This window comes from Pseudochaenichthys georgianus, chromosome 21 (genome assembly GCF_902827115.2).
Source record: "Pseudochaenichthys georgianus chromosome 21, fPseGeo1.2, whole genome shotgun sequence".
NCBI lineage: Eukaryota > Metazoa > Chordata > Actinopteri > Perciformes > Channichthyidae > Pseudochaenichthys > Pseudochaenichthys georgianus.
In genome coordinates, this window is record NC_047523.1 from 33649715 (window position 1) to 33669805 (window position 20091).

General features: G+C 39.1%; 1 protein-coding gene across 3 annotated transcripts; it reads left to right on the forward strand.

Moving 5' to 3' along the window:
• The first annotated feature begins 712 nt into the window (after nt 1-712).
• Nucleotides 713-19211, forward strand: ildr2 (immunoglobulin-like domain containing receptor 2). Of its 3 annotated transcripts, XM_034109805.2 has the most exons (10): nt 713-1001; nt 4911-5240; nt 7097-7216; nt 11197-11253; nt 11905-12051; nt 13260-13424; nt 14102-14215; nt 15005-15203; nt 16308-16977; nt 18665-19211. In XM_034109805.2, the coding sequence occupies exons 1-10, from the start codon at nt 959-961 to the stop codon at nt 18698-18700; spliced, it is 1881 nt and encodes a 626-aa protein (XP_033965696.1). In that variant the 5' UTR covers nt 713-958; the 3' UTR covers nt 18701-19211. The 3 variants fall into 3 exon arrangements, with proteins under 3 accessions (XP_033965696.1, XP_033965697.1, XP_033965698.1); XM_034109806.2 differs by lacking the exon at nt 11197-11253; XM_034109807.2 differs by lacking the exon at nt 14102-14215 and having other exon boundaries at nt 714-1001.
• Nucleotides 19212-20091: the final 880 nt, after the last annotated feature.

The following is a 20091-nucleotide window of genomic DNA, read 5'->3' on the forward strand; positions in this document are numbered from 1 at the left end:
GTTAAACATTTTTGATTATCTACCATTGGGTAGATGGGCAATGAGTAATGAGCCTTTGATAAATTGTATACCAAAATCCTTTTTAGCATTAATATTGTTTGTTTGTGTTTTGTTTTTTTATAAAAACTGGCCAAGTGCCAAAATCTCAATGAATGTAAATTGGTCATTAAACTACCCCCAATCATGAATACAATAAAAGTTAAAATATTCAGGCCACCCATCTACTTCAGTAATGTTCTTAGTAATTGTTTCAGGCTGCCAATTAGAGTGTGTACATTATTTAGTCTGTAGTGTATGATTAAAAACTGGCTGATTTACTGCCTCAGTTGCACGGATACATATGTGTGAAAAACGTCTTTATAGCCTGCAGTTTATTGTATTGCATTTTTTTATTGTGAGTTTATTGAAATTAATTTCACTTCAAGCGACAATTTGTGTTTTACCTTTTTTTTGTTATGTTTTTATGTGTAAATCTTGGATGTAAAACACTTTTTTTTTCTTCTCATGAAGATAAATCAAATGGAGTTTAATAAAGAAAGTGGGTCAAATGTTTCGGTGTTTTTGTGTGCAGTAAAATTCCTGAAATCTCACAGCAAAGTCTGACCTGATTTACTCATGGAGCTGCCACCCCTCCTTCCTCCACCTCCACACCGGGCAGACCTCACCACCCTGCCCGGTAGGCACTACGGCTACGGGCTACACCCGGTGGAGAAAACAAAAATTTGATTCCATAATAAATATAAACTTAAGAAACAATATAGTTTACATATGTGGTGTATAAAAGAAAAGCAGAGGAGTAGTCAGTATTGTAGATGAGTTTAGTGTTTGGACTCACCTCTGCATGAAGTGGTACAGTCCCGTTAGTCTCAGTCCGCGAGTCCTGTTTACTGCTGCAGTTAGCGGACAACCTGAATCACCAACATGCGGATAAACTGCACTTTACAATAACACGGACTATATGATGAACTTGTACCGGCTTGCTTTTTTACTGGGAGCCTTGGGTAAGTCTAATTGCCTTCACTTTGATATGTATTCTTCTCTAAAAATGTGTTTTCACTTCGACGACCGAGCAACAGGTTGATCCTAAAGCAAGGGTGTTACTTATCCCAGGCACCCATTGGGCTCAGTAAAGTGGCTTTTCATGCTTGATATCCCATTTCTGTAATTCAATTTGACTAATGCAACATTATATAAACATGTTTTGCACTATTTCTAACGGTTTAATAACATGTGAGGGGGTTTATGTGCCAGCCCTTATAATCCCCTTGGGATGTGTAGTGTCGGGTAATGGTGTTAAATATAGCTGTTTTTACTTTATAATTTACTTTATACCCTCAAATGTGTGAATGATATTCCATAGGGGCTTATGGTTTGCTGTTACAATCCTATGTGTATTGTGTAAACTATGCCATTACAAAAAACCATGTAAAACCATGATTGTACATTTTAAAGCACATTGTTTGTTTAATGATAAAGCTGTACTTTAAAATAGCAATATACCAAGAGCTACAAGGATAAGTTGATTATTAGATGGACGATAGAAAAATTATTAGCAAATGTCTGATAATGAATGTAGCTTTAGTCAAATATCAAGCAAAATGTCATCCATGCCCTGGTCTTTGGCTCTCAAATGTGATGATCCGGTGCTTTTCCTATCATGTTTTTCTTATACTAGTAAAATGCTGATGATGATTTGAATATATTGTTAATTAAGTAAAGTTATTTTTAAATTAATAATCTTTTTAGGGTTTTGGAATGTAAAACAGGGATTTTTCACAGTTTTCTGAGATGTTATAAACAACCCAATTAACCAAAATCAAGTCTATGATTGGTAGATTAATCAAAACATGAAAATACACTGTATCTGCTGCTTTATAAAGTTCAATGTGTGACCCTAAAGTGCACACCAGGTCTAAAGAAGACTAAAAGGGCACCTGTGGGCAGAACAGACCTATGAAAATATATTAAAATCCATAATCAAACATGGAGGAGACTATATTGAGTTTTATCAGGGTTTTTTGTTGGTCTAATGAGTCAATGTGAAGGAATGTGCAACGCAGTAAGAGCAGGAAATGTGACAGCTCTGGAGAGGAAAGGTCTGACTGTGTTCAGGAAACGGCAGCAGAGCCAGACCCTGAGTGTTTTCATGACACTGTTCAAAAGGGAAGTCTGATGTTGAAATGAGGTCCTTAGTCAGTATGCAGGTGGAGGAGGAGACGGTCTGTTACCTGCTCATTAACCTACAGTGAGTCACACCTGATGCAAACAATAGTTAACCGTTTGAGACTCAAACCTCCTCTCACCTCAGACTGATGGCATGCTCTGAGTAACGGTTTGGTTCAAATCTCTCGAAGTTAATTGGTCTGTTCACAGCCAGCTGGAGGAGGACGGGTACTCCCATTGGCCGGGAGTCTCTGACCTCCTCCCCCTCCTAAACTCCTCAAGTGGGGCAGAAAGGGGGGGATTTTCAGCAAAGCCCTAACAATGGACTGGTCCATGAAAAAAAGAAACAAAGGGAAGACCAGAGCTCTCCCGTGGGAGGAATTTAAGAGTTTGGTCACCCCTCCTCTTGTTCTTTTAGCCTGTAAACCCCTCTTGCTCCATCACCACCATCATCATACTAAAGATAACGTAGTTGATATCAGGGGGAGAGGAAACCTGATGATGCTCATCTGGCCAGTCTCAAGATGTCATCAAAATCACTTGATTTATTGGGGTTTTAGTTCATGAAGAATGAATACTACTTTAAAATAACAACCATGAACTTTGGTTAGTTTCATTAGTCATCTTCAAGCAGAAATTAAAAAATGTTTTTGGTTCAATCATTCCTAATGTGATGATTCCTAATGTCATGCTTCAAGATTCAAAGGTTTATTGTCATAACAATGGTTAAATGCCTTTTATGTAACTATATCTATTTGTGTAACCGGCGTACGATTATCAGTCCATTAAATGGCTGTCATCCGAGGTTACCCAAATTACCCAAAGTTACCAAAATGGCCTTCTGGATTTATATTTGAATTGTATGTTTTTTTTGTTTAATGCCCTTGTTTTATGTTGAAACTTGTTGTGTGCCGTGTTGGTCAGGACTCCCTGGAAGAAGAGATCTTGTATCTCAATGGGACATTCCTGGATAAATAAAGGATAAATAAATAAAAAAAATACATGGTACAAGTACGTTATAAGAACATGGAGGCTCACCAATATAAATAAAAGAAGGCAGGACTTAAACCCTGGAAACTGGAGTTTGTGTCTGGTCTGAAACCAGAAGTCAATCCTTAGGTCATTTAAACGAACATAAGCAAAGTTAAGTAACATACATAGCTTTTGACGGCTAAAACTAATGTAACTTGAAGTAAAACTTAACATAACTGCCACCATTTTATGACATTGGATAGGCTTCTTCTGGCCTTATAGAGGGTGCAGGTCGCCCCATCTGAAGAATAAGATTGGGAGTGAAAACAACTGATAACAGGCATTTAATTACCTGATAACATCTGAAACTGGGGATTGTAAGCAGAACATCTACAAGATTGGAACTGTTAATCAGACAAACATCCAAAGACATTAACTTTTCCACTTTTCCCCATGATTTCATAGACTTAACATTACTTATTATTAACCATGATTAAAACTACTTTTAGTCCTGGATATAAGTAGACATGCTCAAAGTAGAAGGAGACTAGAAAGAAAAACGTCCATTCGAGAGAAAAGCGATAACCGGTCCCAAGGAGAGTCCGGCTGGTGGACATGTTTTGTTTGGATTTCCTGTGTTTCTGGGAAATGTTTACAGTGAGTTCCTGCCCCACCTAGAGCTAATAAGAGTAGCAGAAAGCACCCACGAGTGTCCGACCTCTCCATCCCCTCCCCTGTGATGACAACCCCCTGCCTCTCCACAGACCCCCACACTCACAGGAATTTGACCTTCCTGACCCTGAGCACCAGAGGAGCCCCCCCCCCCCCCCTCCACACACACATAATATCTGTTCCTGGTTAATATGAATATCTCCCAGGTGCAGTGAATCATACACACAGACAAAGAGGAGGCACAGCTGTTTCCAATGTGACCAAGTTGTCTTCCTGTCTTTAAACTGTTTTTCTACAGAAACTAGAGCGGCATTTGATTCATGAATAAGTTGATCAACGAAACATTTGTTGACAACTATTTAGATTTTAAAGCAACATTTCCAGCTTCTTAATTGTACATGTTGCTACTGCTGCTTGCTGTTTGTCTTGATTAATAATAAACTGATTTTTTTCTTTCTTTGTGGGACACCTAACTTTAAAAAATGATACTGAGCAGTTGTCTATTTTTCTTGACCTTTATAGACCAGACCATTAATTCAATATATCAGAAACAACTATAAATAAACTGCCCTTATTAAAGCACAACTCAACCTCTTACAACCTCTCAAATATGTTGTAAGCAAAAGCGAAAATGTCTATCATAACAACATGACATCATGATTTGTTGCAGGGTTACTGTATTATAGGCTGCTGCATTAGTTTAGGTGCATTTAACTTATAAACTCAGTCATGTTTGAATTGACAAGAACTTAAATGTCTGCCTCTCAAATCTGAGGATGGGCTTGTTTCCTCTGTTTTGTATCATTATATATATGTTGGGTTTGAGGCTGTTATTTGTGTCTCTTTTAATTGTCATACTGGGAGAGATAGCTGTATGAATAAACTCTTTGAAGGTGCCATGTGTGGATGTCTGTGTAAACCTGGTATTTCTCAATGCTGATACTCTGCTACTGGGTTGTTACTTTGCCGCCAACATTTTGATCTTTGAGCAACATCTGCATGATGGGAGTCAGCTCTACAAAGCTCTTCATAGTATTTGTGTACATTTCTTTATCTACATCTCAACTAATTCCCATTTTCTTTCTCTCTCTCTCCTCTCGTAGTGTGTGTGTGCGATGGTGTGCATGTCACAGTTCGGGAGAAGCAGCGTTTTGCGATGCTCTTCCAGTCCGTGGTCCTCCCCTGTCAGTACCAGACGGCCTCCAACCAGCACCCCGTGGTGCAGTGGTGGTACAAGTCGTACTGCAGAGACCGAACCCGAGAGTCCTTCACCCTGCCGGAGAAACTGGGCGTCCAGGGCTCCGAGCTCGGCCCCTCGTCCCACCTCGAGTGCTCCGACAGCGGGCGCACGGTCCGGGTCGTAGCCTCGGCGCAGGGGGCCTCCATGACACTGGCTGAGCACTACAAAGGCAGAGACATCGCTATCGTTAACAGTAATGTCTTCATTTATATCCTAAAGTTGTTAATTAAAGATAGGCAGAGATGGCAAAAGTACACACATCCTTTGCTCGAGTAGAAGTACAGATACTCGTGTTTAAAAATACTCTGGTGGAAGTAGAAGTACTCCCTAAACTTCTTCACTCAAGTCAAATTAAGGAATATGGGCTTTGAAATGTACTTCAGTAAAAAGTACCCATAACTAGCAGCTGTTTTAAAGAGTACCTGACCTCCCTTTATATTAATAGAACTATAATGTCATTGTTAGCTAATGAATGTTTCCATGCTGAACAACGGCAACATGACAACGTTTCCATTGGTCCCTCTTCTTTAGAGAAGACCAGGAAGTGATGGATACACGGATCGTGTTCAAATCAAAAGGCACGCAATGACTCTAAAGAATAATGATCACGCCACCAAACACACATTCAGACTAAAGGAACAAACCTGTTTTGAAAATGTAAGAAGTAGAAAGTACAGGTATTTATGTTTCAAATGTAAGAAGTAAAAGTAAAAAGTAGTGGAGTAAAGTACTGACACCAGAAACATGTACTTAAGTACAGTAACGAAGTATTTGTACTCCACTACTTCCCAGCTCTGAAGACTAGCCAGTTTTCTGTAGAAAGCCTTAACGAGTAGTCGGTTATTCATTTTGGTGGTTGTGATCCAGATTCAAAACATAGTGCCAATTCTTTTTTCTTTTAAAATATTTGTTGGGCCTTTTCTTCAGATAGATTGGAGAGGAGTTGAGGGAGGGTGCAACATGAAGCAAAGGGCAGTAAGTTGGATTTAAACCGGTAGCAAGGATTCAGCTTTGGTACTGTACATCTATGAGAATTACTGCCTGTCAACGTGCAAGTCTTCAAAGCCCTTTGAGCTAACATACTGTGATGTAAGGCTCTAGCTAGCTACATAGCAGCAGAGAGTTTCCTACATTAGAAGCAAGCTAATCGTATGAGAAATATGTTCTCTGTCTTTTTAGGGTTGCTTTGCAGTGTAGTCTCTTGTTCCCAATGCTGGGAAAGCAACTTTTTCGGCAGGATATTCTACATTGTACCAAGCTTTCCTTATCTGAAGGGACGTGCAAATCCATCTGTTTTTGTTGAACAGCCAATAGGAACATCCTCTCTCTTAAACGCCTGGTGCTTAGACAAAGTTTCCCATTAAGAGTTAGATTTTCTAAGGCCTACAAACAAACCAAGAGTAGATATAGTAGTTTAATTTGTTCTCAGAGCACATTAATTACAATGTGCTGAAAGGTTATTAGAGAATGTTTGTCTAAAGACACGCCCAACAAAAAAGCGTACTACCCCAGATTTAAGGAGAAAGAGTTGCTGCAGCTGTTTGATTCCTGCACTCAGGAATCAGAGCTGACTGTGCTTTGTGTTTCCTGTTCTCTAAATAAACCTCCTTTGTCTTTGTTTCACAAAAGAGTAGCACATACACACGCACGCACGCACACACACACACACACACACACACACACACACACATCACAACCTCCAATTCATGTATGACTCCTTGAAAACCTCAAGCCTTATCAAGACAAAACACCCGTCTCCTATCCAAATGTGTCAATGGGACATACCACATGTTTATGAAACCCGCTTGTTGTCATCTAACAAAGTAATTAAATAAATGTTCAGTGGCATGCTGATAATAATAATATATAGTCACTACATGGCATTTGTTTTTGTTTTTCACATGTATTTGTATTGTATAACACAGGCATCAATGTGTGCTGTGCCTGCAACTGTTTAACAAAGTGATAATTGTTATTCGTTTGACTTGCTTTGTGAAAATGCTCTCACCTTTTACTTATTACATCAAACCTTACTCCGTCTCCGTGCAGAAGCAGACCTGCGTATCGGGGAGCTGCAGTGGGGCGACAGTGGGGTTTACTACTGCAAAGTCGTCATTGCTGATGATCTGGAGGGGAAGAATGAGGCCCAGCTGGAGTTACTGGTGCTTGGTATGCCTGCACCTCATTTTTTATCAAAGTACAGTCAACTCCCGATGCCTGATTGTGATCGACTTGGGAAGAGTTTTCTTTTAAATGATCTAATGTTTTCATTTTAAGCTCAGTGGAGTTTCTATGTGAGTTTTTAGAGATCTCTTTGTTGCCCTGCATTCCGAATTTTTTTTACAACAGTTTCCATGGAGACGGCCACATGGTGTTTGGCTCGTTACTCGATTTAGCACTACAGTGGTAGGAGAGGACTTTAACTTGTGTCAAAGTAGCAACAGGGTGCTACTGCACTGGTGCTTGTTTCTGGAGGACAACGCAAAAAGTTGTAGATTTTTCTCGTGGACTTTTGCAGAAAAATAAGCTCTGTTGTATTCTGAAGTTTATGATACTTAAAATGTTTTGTCTGGCAAGATTATATCTTCTTTACAAATGGAGACAACTTTTGTGTTTTTTAAAACATGAATACAATTGTCAGAAGTAAAAAGCTAACATTAATTAGACTAACAAAATCTTATAAAATCATATGATACTGCTGGGTAGCTTTACATATATTAATAAACCATCATTTACTTGTTTATACATTTTCAAATAATAATTGGTAAAAGTATAATATTTGACTAAAATGTAGCAGAAGAAGTATAAAGTAGTTTCATACATTCCCTGATAACCTTAAAATAAAAATATAAAATTAAACTGCTTGAGAATTACACATCAATATGTTACATTAGTAAATGTAAAACACATTTTTTTACATATTTCTATTAAAATAATATTAACAATTATGTATTTTAACATAAGCAATAACATCTCAAAAGTAAATTCACTAGCAAAAGAACAATTGTTTACATTGATTAATTTGTTTTTCCTAAAAGTACATTTATCAGGAACTCATTTAGGGTTTATATCCTTAAGTTTCAAAAGTGCTGTATGGGATCACATGTCCAACGGTTTTTCTGTCATACTGTAATTTTGAATTTGTTGCCAATTAATGATCAATGAAGCAGCAAGTGTTTTACCGCCAAAGGGTCAGAGATTCCCCGTCTTCCTTGAATGAGACTCTAATGTCCTCTCAGTCAAAGAAACTGTGGACACCATTGTTGTCAAAACCACTCCTTAAGCCGTTACCGTGGCAACGTGCTTTTTTACAGAGGAGACTGCTGAGTGCTGCTGGTGTAGACATGAAGAGGGAGGCGTAGGAAAAATATTAACTAACGACAATAAATGATCCTTAAACCCTCAAAACAATTCTTCAAAAATAGTTTTCTCTCTTTATAACATTGTTTTATACTCTGGTGTTGCATGTAGCATTAGCGTCTGCTCATTCATAAAATGCTCCTCCGTTGAGCGCTAATCTGATTATAATCAGCTCACAGGAGAGAAGGGGGGGGGGTTTAAATGTGTGAGAATAACAAGACTACACTGATTTTTCTTGGATTGATAAAAGTGTGTTAAAACCTATTATTTCACATTTAATCCGTTCTGAGATCAAGTTTAGTGCATCAAAATTAAAATAATTACTTTTACATTTTGTGAAATATTAATGTTTTGCTTTGTTGCCAACAGTTAGATAAGAAGATTGATTCCACTCTCATAGCTTCAATTACAACTATTATTGTTCTTTGTCAATACTCACAGCAGGTGGTTAGCTTAGTTTAGCCTAGCTTAGCTTAGCTTAGCAATAAAGACTGGAATAGGAGCATATCTATTCTTCCCAGCTCAATATCCTCTTGATAAAACACATTGAGGAAAGATTTCCACACATGTTCTTACTTCTCAGCAATGTTTTCCCCTACATCAAATGTTAAATGTATGTTTCTATTGATCAAAATGTTGAAACCAGCCACATTTGATAGCAAACTGGTGTTGTGTTTGTCGATACACCCTCACATTTGCAAGTTAGTTTTCATGACCTTTGACGTTGATATCTCCACATTGGCTGAGTGTATTTTTAACATTTAAACTGCATTTAAACAAATCTCTCTTCCTACTTTTGAGCCAAACAAATTGCCCTTACGAATAATCACTTAGAATGTTAGTTTATATAAAGAGATAACCTATATATGTCTTGGAAACACCTAGCTTGGTTACATTTGAATGTAACAAAATACCATCTTAACGATTTGCCTACTTTATCTTGTTTTGTTAGAATCGTTGATTTTAAACATGTGGTTTTTATGGATGAAAAAAAAGACATGTTGGCTTTACTCCCTGCGTACAGTCTTTATGCTAGGCTAAGCTAACAGCTCGTGGTGTCAATCTGTTCACCTTACTTTCTGCAAGAAATCCAAATATATTTCCCAAAATATAATATTAAGCAACAAGAATACATGTTTATTCTCCCATCATCTCTCTCTTCTCCAGTTTATTTTTTCTTTTGGATTGATTTTCACTTCTCTCCCTTGTTATTCTTGCAAAATCTTGCTCCTCCGTGACTCATTCCTGCATCTTTCACTGCCTGCCTCCTTCTTTGGGCTGCATAGCTCCTCGGCTCTCTCAGGTTACTCAGTGATACTGAGCTTCATGGTATGTAGATCAGTGTGCTAGCAGGGAACCCAGATTACTTTTGATCAGGTTGGGAGGGTACGCTGCTTTCCCCCTCCGTGGTAACAGTCTACTCAGCACTTTCTGCAGCCAGTGCGAGCTTAAGTCTATCCCTCCTCAGACAGTGACTGGTCTTTAGTGTAATTATAGTCCTTTGACACCTCGGCATAAACACACATTAGAAACATGAACACCTGCAGTTGTGTTGCAGCCTCTGCACTCTATACTGTCCCTTTACTTTTATATATTTTACAGTATTTCAAATGGCCTCTTTTGACCTGTTTTCTATATGAAGCACAAACCTCCACGGTAATTTGTTGTCCCAGAATCGATATGTGCCCCAGTTTACAAATAAACCCAATTTATCCTCACACACCGCCTCTAATGGCACATATGGATGCATATTGCATGTGTATAGATTACTCGGTACCACTTTACAATAAGACTACCCTTATAAAGGGTTTATAAAGGGTTTATAATTAGGTTATGAATGAGGTTGCACACACTTTATTAATCATTAAGAACCATTTCTAAAACAGTTCTAACATAGTTTTCATACATCAGCACAGGCTCACTATTTGGCAAGATGACTAAGCCTTATATTGGCTACTTAGCGAGAATCAACTCAGTGAGCAACAGATACCAAGGATGCTGGCTGATGAAGAACACGAAGTAAGCTAGGTAGCCAATACAAGGCTTAGCAGTACAGATACATGTGGGCTCATTATTTGGCAAGCAACCGGTCACAGTCACCCTGTTTATCTCATGTCTTATTAAAGCTTATTAATGATTTATAAAGTGTTCACAACCGAATTAATAAATGAATTACAAACTATTCGTAAACCCTTTATAAGGCTAGTCTTATTGTAAAGTGGTACCGTCTGTGTGCTGTTTTAACGCCACAAAAGACGCTCGTGTGGTGTGCACATCAATATAGAAATGATAGCACTGCTGGCCTCCTGCTAAAGATAGATACAAAGTAAAGTGCGTTTTGACCTCTGACTTACATTATTTATTTTTATAGTTTCATGTTTTTATAGACATACTAAGTCATTCTTTGGCATCACATTTTGTTAGCATGTGATGAGAAGACTAAAAGTCTAAAGCCACACTGGGTCCTCTGTATCAATATCCTTCACCAAATTAAGAAGCCTCTCTCCTCTGGGGACCTTAAATATCTGCAAATGAATGATAGTCCATCTGAATAGTTGTTGATATATTCACATGACAACCAACATTACCATCTCTCGAGTTGCTAAGTTAGCGTGTCGTTATTCATCGTCATAGCAACATGTCAGATACAAAACTTGATTAAAAAAGTTTCTCCCTACAGTTTCCTTATCAGTGCGTGGCCGTTAGTCATCCGCCCTGCTGACCTTTTGATTCTCACTGCTTTCTGCTTCCTCTGCCGGCCTTCACCTGTGCTCTCCCTCTCTCTGCAGGCAGGACAGGTGAGAAGGACGATATCCTACCTGAGTTTGATTTGGAGATTATGCCAGGTACGGCACCTCACCTGCACTTTTGTCTTTCTGCATGGCATCTTCTAGCTTCTCTAAAGCTTCCTCATGTTTATTTCTCACTCAACAACCAGAACTCTTTTCCACCAACACATTTTAAGTATGAGCACTTGTTGGAAAATGCACAGAAAGAAGCCTCGAACCTGACATTTCCCACGATGAGTCATTGAAGCTACAATAAGAAATATTCACAGACTCACAGCTTTTATCTGTTTCCTCTGGTCACGGTTTAAACTCCACAGGGAATATGTGTTGACTTAGCGAGGGGTTTTGAGAGGATTTTGCTTTTGGGCACACCCTGAGGAAATGTGTTGTTAGGGTCGGGATGCTTTCAAGATGTGATGATGGATAAGAGAAATGCAAAGCTCCCTCCAGTTCTCCTATAGTTTCCGTTTTTAGTTTCCTCTCCCTTTCTTCCTCTGTGGTTTCATTAAAGATGAGAGGGAAACATGAACAAGACGTTTGGATGTTCCTTCTAGCTTTAAACATTTGTCCTACCATTACAAGCAAAAGTGAACGAACGAAGGACCAAAATATCACTTTTTCGTAACTTATCATTGCAATTATGAAGTCAGAATCCTCCCAACCCTTATACAAATCAAGAAGTAATACCTTTGTGTGTCTGTTTTCCAGAGTGGGTGTTTGTGGCATCTGTAGTCCTGGGCAGCGTCTTGTTCCTCTTGTTGATGGGGATCTGCTGGTGCCAGTGTTGTCCTCACTCCTGCTGCTGCTACGTCAGCTGCTGCTGCTGCCCTGAAACCTGCTGCTGTCCACGACACCGTGAGTAACACAAACTATTACACCAGCAATCTTAAAGGGTACACAAAGGGCATTGACCTCCACCACGGGCCATGCATGCACTTTCAACAAAAATGAAAAAAGACGAGTGTATCTGGTCCATGATTACAATCAGTTTAAAATGTTTTGGCTTTTTCCTTGGCCCATGTTATACCCATGTTTAGTTGTTTTAGTTGAGTGCTTTTCTTGTCTTTACAACCACTTTAAGACACAAGACATTACATTGCATTTAGCTGACGCTTTTATCCAAAGCGACTTACAATAAGTGCATTCGACCAAGAAGATACAAACTTGAAGAAAACAGAATTATGTAAGTACATCAGGTTTCATAGAGCCAAAACATTTCAAGTGCTACTCAACTAGCTTTAGATAAGCCAGTCCTTTGTTAGTATATAAGTGCTTTGATAGTACTTCTATCGCTCGAAGTGGAGTCGAAAGAGATGCTTTTTCAGTCTGCGCCTTCACACACATTCACACAAAGTCTACCTGCTCATCTAAAGAGCTCAACATCCACAGGCACGCTCACAACGTTAGCCATTGAATTTAGGGACAAGTTGCTGGATTGAACCACCATTCCTCAGAAAGGTGCTCCACCACTTAACCTCCTGAGACAAAGCCGCCCAATCAGGCAAAACATTTTTCTATAATCCTTCGGACAAACCGAAACTAAAACGATCTTTGTTGCTGATACTGCTGGAGCAGTAAAGAAACCTAATTGTTGTAAATTCCCCTTGTTTTCCTTGATCTGCGTTATATCGTTTGTGTTTTAGTCAGGCACATTTAGGGACAGCTAAAGTAGCACAGCTCCGGGTCCTCGAGCTGTTTACACGGTTTACACATGTGCGTTCATGACAGGACATTATTGCGGTCGCATCGTCACGTGCATAATTACCATCGTCAAAGAGAGAATGCGTTCGTGAAGAATAAAACATTAATTCATTCTCTACTCGACATTCATTCTTTCGCATTATCATCATCCTATATGTGATTCCACATCAAACATGATGTATTCTGTGTTGATGATCAGAACCAAGCTAATATAAAGTCCAACGACTGTACTTCCTGTCTCCGTGTCAACTCTCTAACCGGAGTGCTGTTTTGGATAAAGCGGCTCCAGCACAAACATCAAAACTCACATAAGATTCCCCAATACTAATGCATGAGTTTTGTTTTGTTGTCCTCCTCTGCAGTATATGAAGCAGGGAAGATGGCAAAGAGTGGACCTCCTCCTCCTCAGGTTCCTGTGTATCCTTACTACATCCCTGGTGTTCCTACTGTGGTTCCTCTTGCCCCTCCATCCCATGTGGAGCCACAGATGGCCCCCATCCCCTCAGTGGAGAATAACCTGACTGGAGGTGAGTGTTTTTTACCAAGCAGAGATACTAGAAAGCTCTGTCTCAAGTTACACTGACTTCACTAACCTTCATTTCGTCATCATTCATCCTCGAGTCTGTCTCTAACCTCCATACAAGACGTACGTGTTACAGAAATGTCTGCATGTTTGTTGTTTAAATAATTGTTTGTAGGGACAGTTCACCACAAAATTGAAAACCTGGTTACTAAATATAATCAACAGACCTTGTTGTAAGTAGTTTCATGTAGGAACTATTTTCTTGTTACCACACTACACCCACCGACCGTATCAACGTGCAATAGAAAATGGACAAATACTCATTAATTCATTAGCAGATGTTGTTCTGTTGAAAGAAAATAGTTCCTACATGAAAATTATCACAACAAGAAGTGTGGATAATCTTGAGAAGCCAGGTCATGATTTGATTGTAGGATGAACCGTCCCTTTTAATATATTCATGTCTGGTTTGTGTTTTGGACACTTATGTGGAAATGTGTCCCTGCGTGGGTATGTCCTTGTGTTTGCATGTGTGTGTGTGTGTGTGTGTGTGTGTGTGTGTGTGTGTGTGTGTGTGTGTGTGTGTGTGTGTGTGTGTGTGTGTGTGTGTGTGTGTGTGTGTGTGTGTGTGTGTGTGTGTGTGTGTGTGTGTGTGTGTGTGTGTGCGTGCCCCATCCGCAGCGCGCAGTGGTTATCGACTGAAAGCCAGTCCACACCAGGACCCAATGAAAGTTGTGTACTACGTAGAGAAGGAGCTGGGTCAGTTTCCCTCTGCAAAGATGGCTGCACACAAACGTAAGGCTGCACAGATTAGACCAGTGTGTGTCCTCTGTGTGGCTGTGTGACATGTGTTTGTGTTTTATGTGCATGATATGTGTGAATTAACCCGTGCTAGTTTTCATCTAATAATTACATTCATTTCATAACATCTAACTACCCTTACTGAGTCAAGGGTCATTTTTGTATGATATTGGAAATACGATGCAAGTTTAATGGAAAACACGAACTGAAAAGAAATGGACTGCGTGTTCAACAATTTGGAAACAATGTATCAGACTGTTTATAAGCTAAAGTGTGCGTCTATTATGTAAACAAAGCGGCACATAAAGCATTAGCTTAGCCTCCACATTTGTAAAGTCCCTGTGATTATCAGCAATACAGGATCGGTACAATATGTTTGTTATTTTACATTGCAATTTTTTGCCAAATTAATTGACAAACTGGTGGTTATTTTACAATCAACATATTAGATTGGGAAGAGTCAATGTTTCATTTTTATTTATTAGTAAAAGTTAGTAAAAGGAGTATAAAGTACATTTATTGCAGACTTTTCATGTTAATCGCATCGGGGAAATATGAATTGCTGATGTGTTTTCAATAGTTCAATCAATTGAGGTCAATAACACTATTAAAATAAGCTATTTTATTTTGGCGTAGTTAAAAAGAAATCCTCTAAATTGTTTGTGACACTAGTTTTAGGGTGGTACTTCCTCAGTCATTTGCAGTCAGCTGTAATCAGTGCTCATGATTATAACCTCCAGCTGAAATGTGAAAGGTGAGGCATATTATTTCATCTCCCTGCAGCCAGCAGCCTCTCGGAGCTGAGCTCTCTTCACGACGGAGGCACGTCAGACTTCAGACACACCTACCAGACGGTGCAGATGAAGGCGCTGCCGCCCATCGCTGACCTGGACGACCAGTCGCTGAGAGCGCCTGCACACACACACAACCGCAGGATGAGACGAGACCGACGCAACCTCTCAGACGACGAGCTCGACAGAAGGTAGGATTAATACATCCTTAGTCTGTGCGTGTGTTTATCAAGGAGGTTTTTTAAGGGTCAAAACTAAATAAAAAATGCGTAAATGAATGTGAAATTGTCACGATAAATACGTTTAAAAATCACAAAATAAATTAAACATTAAGTATATTAATGTTTAACTTTCATATATTTGTTTAAATATATGTTTGTTTACCTATTTGTAAATTGACTTTTGCACACCTTTATTTCCTATAACCCTTCTGACTTTTGATTTATATAGTTAATGCAGCAGGTTTATTTAAATAACACTTATTAAAATATATATACAAATGTGTTATAGCGACAGCAGGAAACAAACAAAGTCGCTGAGAGGTTGAGGCCAGGCCTGTTTGCTATTGTGTGACACACTACAAAAAAGTACTTTGCTGAGATCAAAAACTCTGTTGAAAAATAATGTAGTGTAATGAAAACTGGGAGATCAACTTATTTTCCTTGGACATAGACATTGTTATAATAATCAAAGCAATCATTCAACTTGCAGTCAACAAAAAGTACAACGACCCTGTGTCACCCTCTCTTCCACACACACACCTCACGCAGGATTATAATGAGAGCCGCCATGTGACCCAAGCCAACCAATCAATGGTGATCAAACAAATATCTTATATTAAAACAAAACGCATTACTATACACGTTTCATGGCTCCTACATGTGTTATTATTATACATTATATCGTTTGTGATTTTATGAATGTGTTTAAAGGGTAAAGCCCCAATAAAATAGCATTATTTGAATATAATATAGTATCATTTAATTAGTGGTATATTTATTTATTTATGGTGACAATTAAGCATTCATTTATTTGTTATATACAATACAATATTAAATACATCTTTTGCATTTTTCTGAATGTGCTAAGAGGGGAAAAGCACCAAATAGTGTGACTGTCTATTAAAGCTTCTATTCATTTCAGATTTTAGACTCTATTTTGGGCTTTTTTGTGTTCAAAGTAGTTTTATACTGGCCGTACATTTCATTTTAAGTGTCTTGAGTATGTTGAAAAATAAATAAAATAATAAAAAAAGTACTATTATTATGTTTGAAACTCTGTGTCCCTGTGTGCAGGTGGAACCCGCCATCAGAGCACCTGCAGAGGAAGACGTTGAGCAGAAGAGGACGGACCGGCTCTCTGGACGAGCTGGAGGACTTCGCCCAGTCTTACAACTCCCGCTCTCGTCCAGAACGGGGCTACGAGCGCGACTACAGCCCCCCGAGGCGCTTCTACAGAGAGGAAGACGAGAGCTGGGGCCGCCGGAGCCCCTCGCCTTTACCTCAGAAGAGACGGGACACGTGGGACAGCGATCGGCCGTGTCCACCGCCAAAAAACAAAGGATACGACGACACCTTACTCAGCAGTGTGTTGGACAGCAAGGCGAGAGGGAGGGGAGGGGACAGAGGGGAGAGAGGGGACAGAGGGGCTTACAGGGCGGACGAGGACAGTGACACTCCCTCTAAAGGCAGCTCCAGAGGGAAGGGGAGTTTCTACAGCCGGTCCCCCAGCAACCGTCCAGAAGAGGAGGACTCTCTGCCTCCATACTGTGAGCGCGAGGCCGAGCGGTACCGCCGGGCCGACCCAAACGCAGACCGGTACCGCACCGTAGAGCCTCCCAGAGCAGAGAGATACAAACCCAGTGAACCTGCCATGAGGCCTTTCTGTTACACCCGCCCCCCCCAGGACACGTCCCAAGCACTGAGAGAGGAGAGGGAGAGGGAGAGGGAGAGGAGCAGAAACCTGGTGAGTTACTTGTAGCAGGAACGAGGACTTCCTTCCTCTGCAGCCCTTCAGGAAAGAGCCTCTAAACCCTGTCAATAACTACTGGATAATTCTGCATATTCTATATTGTTCTTATTGTCAGCACATCCCATGGTTTACCTTGACATTTTTTAAGAATACTTTTTTTCTCACCAATTCTAACATGAAATGTACAAAAAGGAGGAAAGTATTAATGAATTAAAGTGAATAACTCTCCAAAGACATGCATCTTTCAAGATGTTTTCACATAGGACGAGCAATAACATATCATAGTGCACCCTATCTAATAGTGTGGTTTAAGCGAAAATGATTGTGTTTGTGAAGCAGTGATTTAGTTTTGATATAGTATTGCTGTAGTTAAAATAGTCTTGCTTCAATTTATAGAGAATGTTCTCTTTTAAAAAACACATTTAAACAATTTATTATTAAGAATTCAAGGTAACCGGGGAAAGTTACTAATGTGCAGCCCCCAACCGGTTTGAATCCACAGATGAAAACCAAACAAATGCATGATTTACTCCTGTTGAGTTATGATAGGAGTGACAGTGTGTGTATTTAACGAGATAAGAAAGGCTTTCTTGTTATTTAATAAATCCCGATATAGAATTATGATTTAAGGGTTTAGGACTATGACACTGTTATCAGCTCTCTACTGGAAAGGAAAAAGCACATCAAAAATGTTTGAAAAAAACAACAAACTTAAAGGTGGGGTAGGTAAGTTTGAGAAACCGGCTCGAGATACACTTTTTGTTATATTCCATGGAATGCTCTCAACATCCCGATAGCAATGAATATCTGAAGTGCTTTGACAACAAATCCATAAAAAAACGTCATCTCTGGAAGCCGTGGCGCTGTAAAAAGCACGACCAATCATCTGAGCCGGCCCGGCTAAAGTAACTGGATGGCCTGCCTGCCTGTCAGCCTTCCATCTGGGCACAAACTTATCTCGTGCCCTCATTGGTCGTTCGTGTGTGTTGGAGGAGGGGCTCTGTGAGGAAGTGGCAGATTTTTTCCGGTTGTGTATTTTCAAATTCTAGCGCACTCGAGCTGGTTTCTCCAAAATTACCTACCCCACCTTTAATAAGGTAATAAGGTGATATTTTGAGTTTTAAAAACTAGTATTAAAGTATTGAGAGACATTATCAGTTACAGTCTCTAATGGGATTTGTTGACAATAAGAATACAATAGAACAACGCCAGCTTGTTTGTTTGTTTGTTTGTTTTTTACAGTATTATGTACATATTCTGATTGTTCAATGTACATACAAGATGTTTGGTCTTAACACTGATTCCTTATAATCTTAGCTTTGATGTTATTGTATCTCCAGTAGATACCTTTTTTGCATACATTTACAAAAACAATGCAAATATTATTTAACTCAGACATGCACAGTATAATCTGGTCACGCTTGCAACCATCCCTACTAACTTTCTTTGTAGCATTAGAAAACATCTGTATAACAGGCTTTATTACTAACATGGCATGAGCTGCAGGATATCTACAGGCTTCACTAACGTCGCACGGTAAATGGACTTTCCTATAAAGCGCTTTTTCAATCTCTGCCACCACTAACGCTATAAAAATCACCATTAACCAAATAACTCACATTGTTACAAATGCATGAATTCAAAGTGTCTAACGTTTGGCTCTCGGTGTATTTTTTAACAGAGCACTGCACTGAGCAGGGACACTCTGATAGTGTGACGAGGTTTCCCAGCATGCACCTGTCCGTTCATTAAACCCGTCCTGTTGCTGCTCTGCCATCAGCCGCAAGAAGTCGGCCTCCTCTCATTGACAATAACGGCACTGAAAATCAGCAGTAGTGGACGCTGAGAAATGTGTACAAACCAGGAGGTTTTTTACTTGTCATTAATTATATCTGAGTATTTCTGCATGTGTAGAATACAGATGATATGTATGTGGTGTGTGTATCAGTTGTATTTGCAGAGTGATTGGATTTATTCTGAAACCAGTGCCAAGATGTTTGTTTTATTCATGTTTTTATCTGCCAAGTTTTCATCTGCAGGAAGCCACAGTCTTATATTTTCATGCAGACTTCACACTCTTCAGTACACTGTAACTCAGGTTCACGTTGTATGTGTGTGTGTTTGTCTGCTGTTGATCTTGTACTGTATGTAAGTGCTGTACCTTGAATTTGTCCTGCAGATTAATTGCACTGCATAAATACTTTTTAATAAAACAAACTTTAAAAGAAGTCTCTGCTGTCTGTGAATGTTTTACACTTATGAATGTTTATTATCTTGATCAAAAGACAAATAATTTATATTTATTTAGAAATATGAAAAATATATCCTCTGTGTCTGAATCTGAGTGTGTGCTTATTATGTTTTACAATGTGTGTGCAGTATCTTGGATAAAGCCCTTTTTATCGCAGCTTATCAAATATCCACAACTGAATAAACACTAGAGATTTACTGAAAACATCCAAATACAGAACCACACACAATCTGCACACCTTATCGTGTAAGGCATGTGTCCAGCTTTAATGTGTTTATATAAAGTATTAATTAGCACATCAATACGTGTACAAAATAAATATATGTTTCAGCATTTTGTCTCTTTGTGGTAATTGATTCTATCCGTAAGGTCTATTGGTAGTCGTTTTGATAGTTTTGTGACTTTTCTTATGCTAAATACTTTCGCTTTGTGTCTGTGATCATTTTAAGAATCTTTAGGGTCGTATTGAAACTCTTTGTTTCTGTTTTGTAGTTCTCTGTGGTAGTTTTGTGACTCTTCATGGTTGTTTGTGACTGATCGTTTTGACTCTTGTTAGACGTTTTCTGTCTATTTGTATTCATTTGGTTCTTATTTGTGGTCGTGTAGCATATATATTTGATCTTTTCGTCTTCGTTCGTCATTTTTAATCAATCACTAGTAATTGTGCGTCTCTTTGTGATCATTTGTGATTTATTCATAGTTGTTTTGGTTCTATTTGTAGTCATTTCGCATGTTTGTGTAGTCATTTTGCATATCTTTAGTAGTTTTGTGACCCTTTGTAGCCGTTTTGCGTGTATTTAATGTCCTTTGTTTGAATATCCAGTTAGAAATATTAGCAGTCACTTAGGTCTGTCAGT